Genomic DNA, 14,862 nt, shown 5'->3' on the forward strand with positions numbered 1-14,862 from the left:
TCAGAATGTACATAAAATCCCAGATATAAACTATCATCAGCTAAATTTTTATACACTTTATATACACTTCGATCATCCATGACACGTAAATTACCTCCTTGTTTCTACACTCACTGTCTATGAGCTCCACTTGCACTTTGTAGTTCTATATAATTTGTTAGCCTTATTTTCAGGCCAATGCCAATAGGACTACGACAGAACAAGTATTACTTGAGTGGTTGATCATTCTGAGCGTTGCAGTGACACTGAAGTCATGGTGGTGGTGTTTTAGTGTCTGTTGCACTGGCACATATGGATCAGACACAGCAGTGCTGCTGGAGTTTCTAAAGTACTGTGTCCACACACTGTCCATTCTATTAGACAGTGTATTATTGTGTTGGTCATTCTCTAGTCCATTTTGGGAATGTACAGGGGGAAGGTCACAATGATATACATTTTTTTGGGAGAAAAGACTGATTCACATTATTTAAATGAGAGGCAATCTAACATGCACATCTTGGTCAGCACCCCTGGTGGAAACAGTATGAGTATTTCTGCTTTCAGTCATCCAAATATGATGCAAAGAGGTCCCCACCATGTCAATATGTGACACAGGGGGCTCTTAATTTTGTTTTATTGAAGCAATTGAAGCGTTGACCAATATTTGGACTCAATTATTTTCACATGGGAAAAGGCATATTCCCATTGTTTAAATGAGGTGCAATCGACCAACATGCATGGTGCAATCGACTGGCCGATCCCAGAAAGAGAAAGAGAGTGGTAATGGAAAGTGAGTTTAGAAACAGAGAGGTCATTTGAATGTTTTAGCATGATCAAATGATGTTTTGATCACTTTTTTAAGAGTAATAATTCAACTTCCCTTCAAAGTTATGGATGTTTCTTACTTCTGTAAATATAAATGTTACCTTTTTCCCCAGGATTTTATGTACACTCATTTAATTCAGTCACTGTATTAGCAGTACTAGTAGTACAGTAGCACAAGGAGCATAATAACCACTTTAACAGGGAATGAACTGAGGTAAACTGTAAAATTAAATAGAACTCTTGGATGTTCCAAACAAGTATTAAAGCAAGACTAGGTACTATTTTCACCTTAAAATTACAGGTTCGAAATCATTGTGATGCTTCACTGACCTGTAATAGGGAGAATAGAGCCTCTGGTGCTTCTAATTTGGGCTCAGCACTGCAGAATCTGCACTATGTAACATTTGGAGGAGGGTAGGAACCCACACACCACCCAACCTTGATTTCAGGACAGTGCTCTAAAAGAAAATTGCATTCTTTGAAATTAGGGGCAAAACCCCTTACCTAGTGCTGCTTTAAATCTGGTTTGTATTATAATTTCTCTCTCCTTTTCAGAGATCTACTGTAAATGATAGCTCTTTTAAGTATGTTACTGTGTTGTAGAGCTCCTCCAGGCGAGACACGGTAAGGAAGTGTTTGAGAGTCATGCCGTTTTCTATCAGCAGCTTTACGAAGCTGACGCGGTCCATCATCAGAGCTTTGAGCATGGCCTGCTCCAGAGTCCCCACCTTTAACAAAAAATACACAGCATAAATGTATAGTAATACAGAAATAATTACACCCTATTCAAAACTATCTTCAGTATGTATGACTACTACAGTATGTAGCTTGTACAGTACTTTTAAAGTTTCTAATAATTGGGCATTTTAAATGACCATTTTCAAGGATTTACATTGCCCTTTTTACTATCCACCCACATTCAGTCTGTGTTTGCTTTCAGTTGCAGTTAGCTGTCTCCCAAATTTAGAGTGTTAATAATCAGAAACAGCAACAATAATCAATATTACACTCTTAGTATATTTTCTCTCATTATATATAAAATGCACAATGCTTAGTTCCTTGTTAGAAGCACTTAAGCTAATTATTAATTTGCTTAAACAAAGTATCTACAAAATGGATTATACACAGCTCTTGTTAAATCGTTGGCTATATCGTCATATTCATACCACACCTTCCATTGTTGTGTGTACACCAGTATGTGTTCCTGAGCAATGTCAGCCCTGTCCCAGGCCAAAGTAACACTTAACTTCTCTGCCGGAGTGCCTTATAACAGCACAGAGAACACAAGTCAACAAATTAATTCCAAAATATAAAACAAAACTTACTTTCTTCAAGAGCTGAGTTTCAGAACAGGGCGCTATACCTTTGAGTGAAGCCTTCAAAATGGCAACATCTGCTTCAAGAGGATCCTCAGATTCTGAGTCATAAATAGTAATCTGAAAAGAATACCAATGCATGGAATTTAATTTAAATGTAAAACTTTGATGCAAAAGTATCATGGATATTATGGATACTGTTTAACCTTCCTCTTGTGTTAGGGTTTAGAGTTTGTGTTTTGTCGAGTATACTCCAGTAAATAGAGATACTCCAGTTTACAGTATGCAACAATGAAAAATTAAAACCAATCCTTTCATGGATAAAGAAGCCTAACAAGGTAAACAAGAGGTAAGAAAGACATTTTTTGATAATTTATTGTTGTTAGGGTTATCTTACGGCTGATTTAAGACACAGGTCAAAACCGACCCATTTACATAAGAGATGGTAACAGAAAGCTAACACAGGAGGAAGGGTAAATGAGCCTGTAAAGAAATCAGAAACTCTTCTGGAACAGTGTAATGATGTCAGACAAAACAAAAATACAAACTTTTCTGCTCAAAATACAAATAATTCTGCTCATGTTTGGAGAAAGATTGTTTGACCGTTGTTTGTTTAAGTCCAACAACACCACACCTACAGTGAAGTATGGTGGTGGACATTTTGAGATACTGAGAGATACTGAGCTGCTTCTCCACCAGGGATGCTGGGGAGACAAAATATTATAATTGAAGAAGAAAATACATAGTACAACAACCTCAAACATAGCTTATTAAAAGCTTATTAGTTCTTTCTTATTACATGTTTAGTGGATTATATTTTTAAAACTTGCTGAAAGACTTTTACTGAAAACTTGTCTTTCTTTTAACAATTTTATTTATACCTGTGAATACATAGTTTACATATATGCGAATTTGAAGTGGGCAGAGGCATTGAAAGAACATTTTAAAATATACACCTTCGTACCAAAGATGTGAAGGCTATTTGCAGTTGTTCTCCTAAGTTGCTTCTCCTAGGTGTGCACATATGAGGTTTGGAGAGTGAGTGAGATCATGGGTGGAAGCGTAAAACTGAAAACACTGTTGTTGAAAGGGGGTCTATATGTTGTAGATGTCAGATGCAAATTACTTGTATGCAATTTAGCTGTTTTCCACAGCCAGGCTTAAGGAGCCACATAAGTAGATACAGGAGGAGAAACAGAGGTACAGAGGGGAAGTGATGTGTGATCAGTTACATGGTCACAACGTATGATCGTGTATTTTCATAAGAGAAAATGTCATAAAATCCTCACTTATCAAAGATAATATCAAAATATTCTGTGTTTACTGTGGCCATCCTTTGGTGCTGTTTTTAAAGACATCTACAGGGATATTTTTCCACACATCCTTAGTCCAGTCTTAAAAGCTGGTTGCATTTCAACTTGTGGAATTGTTCAAATCTGAAGCAAGAGCTTAAGTTTCTCTCTCTCTCTCTCTCTCTCTCTCTCTCTCTCTCTCTCTCTCTCTCTCTCTCTCTCTCTCTCTCTCTCTCTCAAAGGAAAATCTGAAATGCGGTTTATCTGACGAGGACAGTTTTGGTGACATCATCTGTTAGTAGTCTCATTTTCTCTATAGGTTTGAAATATTTTTGGAACACCTGTTTTGGAAACTCCTGTTTTTGCAGTAAATTCTGTTCTTTATGCAAGCAGATTATCTCATTTCTAATCTCTCCATGAGTTCATACACACATGCCCTATGGGATACCTTACACACACACACAACAGTTGTTGTTCATCAGCAAACATAAAGAAATGCAAAGCAAGGAAGACAGATAAGGACAGGAAAAGAAAAAAGAAAATAGCAGTGTAAGGGTAAGAAAGGGTCAAAGAGTGATAACCTTTCCTTGTTTTTAATACACTGATGCAAATCTCTGACATGGTTGATTGGACATGAGGGTTTAAGGAGGGGCAATAACTGTTTACAAGTGTAAGGGATTGTCCGGCTACAAGAAAGCGATATATCTGATCTAACGAATCAACACTCACAATACTTCTTACATGAATCAATATCTGGAGACTGTAATGTCTCTATTAACACCATAGAAAAGCGTTGGCTGTAGAGTGGAATGCTATCAATCAGGTGCAGGTCTGCTTAATCTCACCATGCTAAATACCAAGTGATGACTAGAGGGGAAAAAGGTACCACTGGGCTACGGAGCAACTGTTTTATGGAATGATGGAGCACTATCCATTACTTGTAGGATGAGTTGGAGTGGAACTAATCATCTGTATCTCGCTTCACTAATGTTAATGTGGCTTAAAGCAATCAAATCCTCATAGCTATGTTCAAATGCTCCAAAGTTCATTGAAAATCTATCATAGAGGAGGGAAAAAGTTAATTATTAATATCCAAAAGATCAATGTTCTGAAGAAAAAAAAGTGAGACCTCATAACCATAAAAATCTATAACTGCAAACAGGATCACTGTCATTTATATCAAGAGCTTCATAAAGAGAATATTTCCATATTTAACTACACATTTTGTATTTTACATTTATAAATAATCAGGTTTTGCTTGCTTATTGTCAGTTTGTGAGTTTTTGCCTCGATTTTGAAAGGGCACTGAGCACATATCTATTTATCTGAGCTTTCAGAGCTTTGGGTACTCACTGCCTCTCTGTACTCCATGCAATCAGCGAGCACGCTGAAGAGCTGAGATGCCTCAGGTCTTGCCACATCAAAAAAACTCTGAATGCGCTGCAGGAAATCCTCCTTAATAGCCCCTTCCACCTTCCTATAGGAAATAAATACAAACAGAGTCTATTAAGCAAAGAATGTAGAACAAGTGGAGCTTAAAAGAGAAAACTTGATGAGTATGGACCCCACATGACTCCAAATGGTAACCAATGCACATGATGGGTTTATTAGAGAAACAAGCGGTTTGTGTTCTCCTCCAAGTGTGTTGAGCTGTTCAGTGACATTATATTAACTGCTTGGTAACGTAGTGTGATGAGAGAGTCATAAAGATAAGGACAATTCAAAAATATTTTCCCTTTTCCCTGAAGGACAGAGTAATGGATGTTATAAAAAAGGAGTGCTTGCAGTTCTGATGAGTTCTGATGAGTATAATATAACTTTCAGCTCAGGTCACGTAGCCGAAAACCCCCACCTGTCCACTGCAGTTTGCTTGTGTATCAGTGCAAGCAGATCTGCAGCTCGGCCAGTGCCCTCGAACACAATAACGGGTACAGGAGGAGACCTGCTCACATAGTCCAGCACGGTGGAGAGGATCGAAGGACCCCCCTCTACCACGACACACACCACAGGAACTCTCTGAGCTAGTCCTGAGGATACACACACACACATACAGATCTATATGTGAATACTAACATTTTTTTTTACAAACTTCACATGTGCATTGTCAGTTCCTTGTGTCCTTTAAAGTGCAGGTACATTATTGTCACTAAAGTTAGAGACCGTGTAAATGTACCTTAATGTTGTGTTCATTACATTCTCTTCTCCAGAAAGAGAGGTGGAAACGTGTTATGGTTTGTATAAGATTTCATTATAGAACTGTGGAAAACTGTGTTCTCCCTGTGTCTATGTGGGTTTCCACTGGGTGCTCTGTTTTCATCCCACAATTCAAAACCACATTTTGGCAGGGGGATTAGCTGTGTGACGTTGTGTGAGTGAATGTGTGTTTGTATGGTGCACTGTGATGGACTGGTGCCCACCCTATCTAGTGAGTGTTCCTTCTTTGTGCTCAATAATCCTGGGCAGACTATGGGATTAATTTGGCATTGTTCCGCTACATTATACTAACTTTACTCTGCTATACTCGCTTTTTTGGCACATGGTCCCTGGTTGGTTTTCCACTCTGTCCCCCTCCCTGAAATGTAGCCTGTGACATTGCAAAACACCACCGCTAATAGGAACCTGGGCTTTGGAAACCACAACAACAGCAGTAAGGTGCAGTGTTGTTTACTCATCATATTTGTGTGCTGTTTTTGTTTTTGGGACTGAGCTCCCCACATGAGTAGTTTTTCCGTTTCTTATTGCACCATCCACCTCTCACTTGAGTCTTTCATCTGTCAAAACTCCAAGGAGTGTTTGTACCTCTTTAAAAGAAACACAGTGTAATTCAAATAAAGAGTCAGATAAAAACAAATGTGATCTACCAGAGCTTGGAGGACTTTACCATAGGATGTCTGCATTTCATCAAGATTTACAAGTCTCTCTGGCAAATAGCAAAATCAAAAAAAGCTGAGTAGAACCCATTAGAGAAGAGTAGGTACCATTCAGTGGAAAAGTGCCTATAGTCACCCCCATCAGAATGAAGCAGGTACAGAATATAAATGAATAAATTAATGAGTAGTTGTTTTAGTAACACACTGTAAAGAAAAAAAATACAGCGCTGTGTAAAAAGTCACATTCAGACCCTGAACCCACACTCACTGGGGTGGATCCTCTGCCTGTGGATATGCCTCTCCAGGTTCCTCCTCAGTTCCAGCTGGCCTCCTGATTTCCCAATAGTTCCATCATCCACTAAGAGGAAGTGGGAGTGAAGGCCGTTGAGACTAGATCGTTTACTCAGAGGATTACCCAGAGTCTGGTAGTGCCGCAACACCTGGATAAGCCAAAGGAATTAGACTTTTGGACACTTTAGGAATTAGGTTTTGGACACTTCCTAATTTAACATTCCTTTCAGTCAAAAACAACGAATTTCAGTACAGAAACTGTGTATGATAGAGCAAGGAGAGAGAAAATAAACTCACATCTCGTCCTATTAGATCGTTGTGATTCTCAATAAGCCCCCATGGGGTGATCCCAATGATGTTTCTCTTCCTCCGCTCGTAAGTCCCATGGACTTTCACAGCATCTCCAACATACAGAGAAACTCCTTCACAGAGTCAAGACAAAAAAAGAGTTACTGTTTCTGGCCTGTCCACATGGGTTTCCTCCGGGTGCTCCGGTTTCCTCCCACAGTCCAAAGACACACGTTGGTAGGTGGACTGGTGACTCAAAAGTGTCCGTAGGTGTGTTTCCCTGTGAAGGACTGGCGCCCCCTCCAGGGTGTGTTCCCGCCTTGCGCCCAATGATTCCAGGTAGGCTCTGGACCCACCGCGACCCTGAACTGGATAGCGGTTACAGAGAATGAATGAATGAATGAATGTTTCTGGCCTTATTAAAGTTGCACCGTCTAACTTTTGGGGGATTTGGAGACCTCTCTGGTGGAAATTTCTATCTAGGTGGAAAGAACATTGTGTAACGTGAGTTGTCCTTTGGGCTTCGTCCTCAAACCGATGAAAATTGCGAATTAATCTGATGATTTTATGAGCATTGAATGTTTTTTTTGTTTTGTTTTGTTTTTAAGAACTGGGTCAAAAACTAAAGAAGACGTATACTGAGCACACAGGTGAATGATCTACTTTTGATATTATGTCTTCATTTGTACGGTTTTGCATATATATATATATATATATATATATATATATATATATATATATATATATATATATATATATATATATATATATATATATATATATATATGCAATGCATATCCTCCAATATACTTTAAATTGTGATGTTAATTTTGCGTCTGAGATTGTAGCCAGGGGTGGTACGGTGGCGCAGCAGGTAGTGTCGCAGTCACACAGCTCCAGGGTCCTAGGGTTCTGAGTTTAAGTCCTGCTCCAGGTGACTGTCTGTGAGGAGTTTGGTGTGTTCTGTGTGTCAGCTTGTGCTTTGGTTTTCTCACACGATGCTAAAACACACGTTGGTAGGTGGATTGGTGACATGTGTGTGTGTGTGTGTGTGTCGCCCTGCGAAGGGCTGGTGCTCCAGGGTGCTCCGGATCGACTGCAACCCTGAATTGGATAAGCGGTTACAGACAATGAATGTAGCAAATTCTCAAATATCCAGCCATTTAAGCTGAAGCTGTGCATGTGACTTTAGTATGAATATGTATATAACGTAGACTCAAAAAACATTGTACAGGCCTGGCGTAACAGAGCCATTTTATACCTGTTTTTACAAATAAAATAATTACACTTTGAACAGTCAAACACACGCAAACACACACACCTGTATTAAACCCATCAGTGAGGATCCAGGCTCCAGTTGTCTCTGCAGCTCTGATGAGACCCTTGCTGAAAGCCTGTCCCACTCTGGGTGGCAGTGGGAAGTTCTCTGTGCCTCCATGCACTGATATGAGCAGTTTGGGCTGAACCATCTTCCACTCCTTCAGCATCAGACACAACAGCTGCTCAGACTTTGAGTCACAGGACAGACGCACAAACTGCAGACATAACGCAACCACAAATGAAAGAGATGCAAAACTGTAGCGAGAACATATCAAATAAAAACTCATGTCTGTATATTACAGGGATTTCCTCGTCCCAATTATATTTCCTTGAATCAAATTACATATTTAGTTTCTTTTTATTTATTTGCTGAACAGAAATAAAAGACTAAGTGCAATATCAATTTTGCATGAGCAGTGATTTATGGACTCGCTGCATTCATAAACGCAAATGCAAAGAAGAAATGATCAAGAAACTGGATCAAAAAATGCAGTCGCCTTCTCTGGGTCCAAGCTCATTTAAGGCAAGGCAAGGCAAGTTTATTTATAGAGCACCTTTTGTACACAATAGCAATTCAAATTGCTTTACAGAGCGATATAGAAAAATTACAGTAGAATTTAAAAAGTAAAAGAAAATAAAAACAATTAGAAATCATAAGGTAGAATTAAAACAGGATATATAATTTAAAAAATTCAAATGATTAAAAGCTATTCAGTAAAATTTAAAACAATAAAAACAGAGTAATAAAAAAGGACCGTTATTAAAATGGTACTAGAAATAAAATAAGTAAATCAATACTTTTAATTCAATCTAAGTGCAGCGCTACTCAAAGGCACGGGAAGGTCTCTAGTCTAGGTTTGAAGATGGTAATGTTTGGGGCAAATCTGATATCTTCCGGGAGTCTGTTCCAGATGCAGGCAGCATAGTGACTGAAAGCAGCATCCCCCTGTGTGGTTCTGACCTGGGGCACCACTAGCTGACCAGTCCCGAGTGATCTGAGGGGCCTACTGGGTTCATATACTTCTAGCACATCTGAAATATATTTTGGTCTGAGGCAGTTTATTGATTTATAAACAATTAATAACACTTTAAAATTGATTGTGTGTTTAATTGGCAGCCATTGCAGTGACCTGAGGACAGGAGTGATGTGCTCGGTTCTCTTGGTTCTGGTGAGAGTTCTAGCTGCTGCATTTTGAATAATCTATCTAACTGTGGACTTTAGAAGTCCAGTAAGGAGACCATTGCAGTAGTCCAGCCTGCTAGAGATGAATGCATGAATGAGTTTTTCTAAGTCTGGTTGTGACACATACCCTTTGAATTTCGATATGTTCTGAAGGTGATAAAATGCAGATTTTGTTGTTGTCTTTATTTGGCCATTAAAGTTAAGATTTAAGATTAAGACTGAGACAAAGTGGAAAAGTATCCTGTGGACTGACAAATCACAATTAATGGATGGTGCCTCGGCTTGTTATGAGTGGACATACTGCCTTTTTCAAGGTTGGCCTTGTCTATGTCACTAAGACGAGGCCAGTGCACACTCTGCATGCATTGCAACAGCAAGACTCTAATGGTGCTTTTCTATTGCATGGCGGTCACCAATCCAAGGTGAGTTTGGACCTTTTTAAAACACCACAGGGTAATTTTAAGAGCTGCTGTTGTGAGTTGGATAAAACAAACACACAAAATTCTGTTGTAGCTTGGAGATTTTACAAGTAGTTAATTTGTGCTGGATTTCTGCATTTTGCTGTGTAAACCAGTCTCTCTGACCAATCAGCTATCTGTAAGGTTTTCATGTCACATACAGTCCATACTCTTCTACTTGGCATGGACTAAAAAAGTACTCATTCCAGGGATCAGGTACCAGATTTGCCTAATGGAAAACAAAAGAGCTGACTCAAGTCGAGTAGTGGAAAAGTACCTTTAATTAAAGAGTCCAGACCTGCCACCCACTGAAAAGAGCTGGTAAGTTAAAAAACAAAAAACACTATAATGGAGGCCCCGAGCTATTGAGCAGTTGAAATTCCATAACAAGCAAACATGGGAAAATATTTCCCTTTCAAAAACTACAGCTATTGGTCTCCTTGTTTCCCAAATGTTTCCAGAGTGATGTTAAAAGTAGAAGGGATGTTACACAGTGGAGAACATGCCCCTGTCCCAAATTCTTTGAAACATGTTGCTGGCATCAAATTCAAAGGCAAAAACAATGAATATTCTGTTTCAACATCTAAAATGTTGTACTTATTTTCCATAACATTTAGGGTTAAAATAATTTGCACATCATTGCATTTTGTTTTTACTCACATTGTGCAGTGTCCCAACTTTTTTGAAATAGGGGTTTGTAGTTAAATGCCATCAGATCCTAACAGCATTTTCACTATCTAGTCTAAAGTCCTCCATGAAGAATAGAAGCTGTTACTGCAGTATTTTGAGACTAACATCCTATTTGTACAGTTGATTTCAGAAGCAAACCTTGATATGCCATGTAGTGTAGCTAGTTTACACTATTAGCTTATGGTTTCTGGTGATGTTTACAGTACTGTGCAAGGTCCCCCCTGATGTAGTTCTAAGAACCGATTAAAAGACTGTTTTACCGATTATAAGACTGATTCAAAATGCAGCTGCCAGAGTTCTCACTCGGAGCAAAAGAAGAGATCATATCACCCCCATCCTCAAATCCTTACACTGGATACCAGTCTGTTATAGAATAGACTTTAAGGTGTTATTACTGGTTTATAAATGTCTCAATGGGGTAGGACCAGCGTATTTATCAGATCTGCTACAGAGATATGAGCCGAGCAGAGATCTCAGATCTTTAGGAACTAGTCAGTTAGTCCTGCCTCGGGTCAAAACTAAACATGGAGAGGCAGCATTTAGCTACTATGCCACTTTTAAATGGAACCAGCTGTCTGAGAATATTAGAAGTGCCCCAACGTTAGACACATTTAAATCAAGACTTAAAACTCTCTTGTTTGAGCAGGCTTACAGCTCAGTTTAAAATATTCTGCACTTTTCTGTAACGGCATTTTATTTCTTTTATTTCTTTTCATTTATTGTCATTTTAAATTGTTTTAATCATTTTAATCATTTTACTCTTTTTATGTAATTGTCTTATTGGAATTTATGATTTTACTCTGGCTTTTAATGTAATTTCTTTTTCTGTAAAGCACTTTGAATTGCTTCTGTATGAAAGGTGCTCTATAAATAAACTTGCCTTGCCTTGCCTTGCCTTGCCTTGTTGGAAAAAAAAAAATAGTTTTTTGGGTATTTAATATATATACTCATTCTTACTGTCTGGATACTGACCTTGGCGCGGCAAGAGCGTTTTGTGCTCCCCTGGAAGTCGATGGAGCCAAAGGCATCAGTGGGGCTGGCCTTAGTGTGCCAGACAACTGACCACAGCTCCTCATCTGCTGAGGTAGAAAACACACCAGAAGAGTCCAGCTCTGTATGCTCTCCTATCAACCTCCCACAGTAGCATCTGAGAGGGAGTGAGAAAGTGAATCAGAGTCAGTAAAAGTGAGTGATGGAGAAAATACAAGTGGGGGATCTCTGGTGATGCCTCAGCTATCTCTCTGTGTATTTAGGATGACCCTGCATAACAAGCACATTGCTAGGCAGCTGTTAGCTGTCAATAAAAAATCTGGACATTTATCCTCCTCCAAGGGTAAGTTGAACTGTCTTGTGCCTCTGTGTTAGCAGCAGTTGGAAAAGAAGCCATAGGCTTCATGTGCCATGAGGAAGCATTCATTGTCTATGCTGGTGGCTCTGGAGAGAACTGGGGAAGTCTGGAAAAAAAATTAAATAAAACATTCTTAAAAAAACAACTCATACCTGACTAGGTTTTGGCAAACGTGACACACGGGAGAACACCTGAAACACACAGGAAGGATTATCATGAACATTTTTTTTAACTAATTTATTTTTTGTTATGATTAATAAACTGAGAAGGCAATGCATATAAAACACAATCAAGAAGCCCACCTGTGATGGTCCCGTGATGCCGGCAAAAACTTCACACACTCCCTCTTGTAGAAGGTTGCCTGGATCCATGACTTTCCAGACTGGAAGAGTAAAGAAGAGCCAATGGAAAAAAAAACATAATTCTTTCTTTGTCTTTTATCTTTGTTTCCCTCATTCCTACTGTTTCTTTGTGTCTTTATTTCATTCTATTTTCTGCTGCAAAATATTGAGTGGGACATATAATGAAAACTCACTTTGTTAATCTATTTTTAGTTCAGTTTTAGTGGCCTGCTCAATTCTAAAACATGGGATAAAATAAGTCATTCTTATTTCTCTGATTTTCCAGTGGAGAGATTCAGAGTAGTTTCATTCAAAATCCAGGGAAAACATATGTCCCATTGTAGCTGCTTTTCTTGCTTTGCGTTTTTTTTTTTTCAGGAACATATAGTCAAAAAATATTATTCAAGTTCCTACTGTCCCATAAAAGGCCATACATTTTAATGATTTCCTGCTCCCAAGGAGTTGAGCAAGAGAAGCTATAAAACGTGCAGGACGGTGGGCCACCCAGACCAGGTTAGAGAAAAACAGTATACATTGAAATTGTGTTAATTTGTACGACATACTATTACATATAATAACAAATGTCAGCGGTGTCAGTTTACTCTGCATAGCCAAAGTTTTGTGGAAACCTGTTCATCCAACATTTCTTCTAAAATAAAGGGTATTTACAGGGAGGTTGTTCGCTATATCCTGCAGTCAGAGCTTCTGCTCTTCTGGGAAGGCTTTACAATAGATGTTAGAACACTGCTGTGGGGATTTAGGCTCATGTGCAGCTCCTCCAGCGCCCCATTGGATTTGAAGCTTTCTTACCAAGATTATAAAAAATATGTTGTATATGTGCGCACAAATCAAGGTGTGTACTAGTGAAGAGTGTAGCTAATAGCAGCAGAAATCACTGTTAACACACACTAATCTTTTAGGATTAATTAAATTAAGAAAATTAAATAGATTTGGTTTTTATTACAGTCCTAAAAATGCTGAACAACCAACAAACACTTGCACAGATGTGGGACGTTCCTACAGCAATAAGATTCAAGCAAGCATGGTTCAGACATACGACTGGGCCAAGAGTTTTTTCCAGACCTCCAGGGGTTGGAGAATGCAGAAGGAAAAGGAGACAGTAGCCACAGTCTGAACACTGAAAATTAAACCAAAAATGTATAGCTTCATTTACTGCAGCCACAATCCCAGTTTTACTCTTCACATAGTGATTCTCATACCTGAATACCGGGTATTGGTCAATAGCATGTACTGATCCAATATTATTCGTTCATTCATTGCCTGCAATCGCTTTTTCCAGTTCAGGGTCACGGTGGGTCTGGAGCCTACCCGGAATCACTGGGCGTAGGTAGTGGCGCAGCAGGTAGTGTCGCAGTCACACAGCTCCAGGGTTTGAGTCCTGCTCTGGGTGACTGCCTGTTTGGTGTTTTCTTCCAGTGTCCGTGTGGGTTTCCTCTGGATTCCTCCCACGGTGCAAAAACACATGTTGTTAGTGTTGATTGGCTACTCAAAAGTGTCCGTGTGTGTGTGTGTGTGTGTGTGTGTTGCCCTGTGAGGGACTGGCGCCCCCTCCAGGGTGTATTCCCGCCTTGCGCCCAATGATTCCAGATAGGCTCTGGACCCACTGCGACCCTGAACTGGATAAGCGCTTACAGATAATGAATGACAAAATGAGCAAATTCATAACAATAAAAAACAAGAGTGAAATATTACACAAAACCTAATTTTTAATATGCTTCTATATAACACAACAGCAAACTAATAATTATAGTTACTCCAGTGTGAACGTTTCAGTGTTACAATAAAACTGCAAAATCTAAACATTTCATTAAAATAATGATATAAAATGTAATTTAGTAAATGGGCGAATAAAAATGAAGATAAATAAAAACAAACAAATCTCATGTTTATAATGTAATACGTATAATGCCACAATAACAAAAAAAAGCAGTAAACAAATAAATCCTTACATTCACTTACAAAAACTAAACATAATGTCAGGATTCAATTATAACTTTTTTAGAACACTAATAAAATTTCAAATAAATAAATGGCACAACTCATTTACTCAGCAACACACCTATAGAAATGAATAAACAAAGTACAATACAAACAACAGTAACAGAATTTCTTGCAGTTGCTCAGTTTGTCTTCTCATTCACATTGTGTGTGTGAATATGTAATATATATATATAAATAATCTTTCACTTTCACGGCTGTTGCAGGGAGCTCGGACCAATTTCAAAGAAGTCACTGTCTTTCCTTGTACTGAAATGGGCTGTAAGAGCAAGGAAATGTTTGCATTGATTGTTTGCATCTGATTGGTTCTGCTTGGCTCAACTGTTTCCATGCAGTTTTCTGCTGGTTCTGCTGCTGAGGCTGAGAGTCCCGTTCTCTTCATCTTCACTAGTGTTACCTTTTAGTGTCAAGGCCTCTTTTGGAGTCTTGGCATTGCTAGTAATTGTGGAGTATCTGGGACAAAAATAAGGCATAAAATATGTGATATACAGACCGCTTATCCTATGTTTAGTCTGTTATACATCATCAGACACATACAGAGCTTTACTTATTTGAAATGTTGGCTATTTTTTAATTACATTTTTATATGCTATAGAATATGTACAGAAAGTATTCATTGTGTTACTTCATTTCATTAATGTT

The 14,862-nt window shown here is 38.7% G+C and overlaps 1 protein-coding gene across 1 annotated transcript in view; it reads right to left on the reverse strand.

Moving 5' to 3' along the window:
* Positions 1-12,845, reverse strand: part of LOC136677863 (transient receptor potential cation channel subfamily M member 6-like) — a 43,232-nt gene extending 30,387 nt beyond the window's left edge. Inside the window, exons 1-12 of the mRNA XM_066655535.1 lie at positions 12,831-12,845; positions 12,163-12,242; positions 12,013-12,051; positions 11,485-11,659; positions 8,183-8,396; positions 6,871-6,995; positions 6,551-6,722; positions 5,265-5,439; positions 4,766-4,889; positions 2,168-2,240; positions 1,976-2,067; positions 1,398-1,532 (exon numbers count right to left, since the gene is read on the reverse strand). Of these exons, the coding sequence (XP_066511632.1) occupies positions 1,398-1,532; positions 1,976-2,067; positions 2,168-2,240; positions 4,766-4,889; positions 5,265-5,439; positions 6,551-6,722; positions 6,871-6,995; positions 8,183-8,396; positions 11,485-11,659; positions 12,013-12,051; positions 12,163-12,242; positions 12,831-12,845 (1,419 nt within the window). The remainder of the gene's footprint in view (positions 1-1,397; positions 1,533-1,975; positions 2,068-2,167; positions 2,241-4,765; positions 4,890-5,264; positions 5,440-6,550; positions 6,723-6,870; positions 6,996-8,182; positions 8,397-11,484; positions 11,660-12,012; positions 12,052-12,162; positions 12,243-12,830) is intronic.
* Positions 12,846-14,862: the final 2,017 nt, after the last annotated feature.

The sequence above is a fragment of the Hoplias malabaricus genome, chromosome Y (assembly GCF_029633855.1).
Source record: "Hoplias malabaricus isolate fHopMal1 chromosome Y, fHopMal1.hap1, whole genome shotgun sequence".
NCBI classification, from domain to species: Eukaryota; Metazoa; Chordata; class Actinopteri; order Characiformes; family Erythrinidae; genus Hoplias; species Hoplias malabaricus.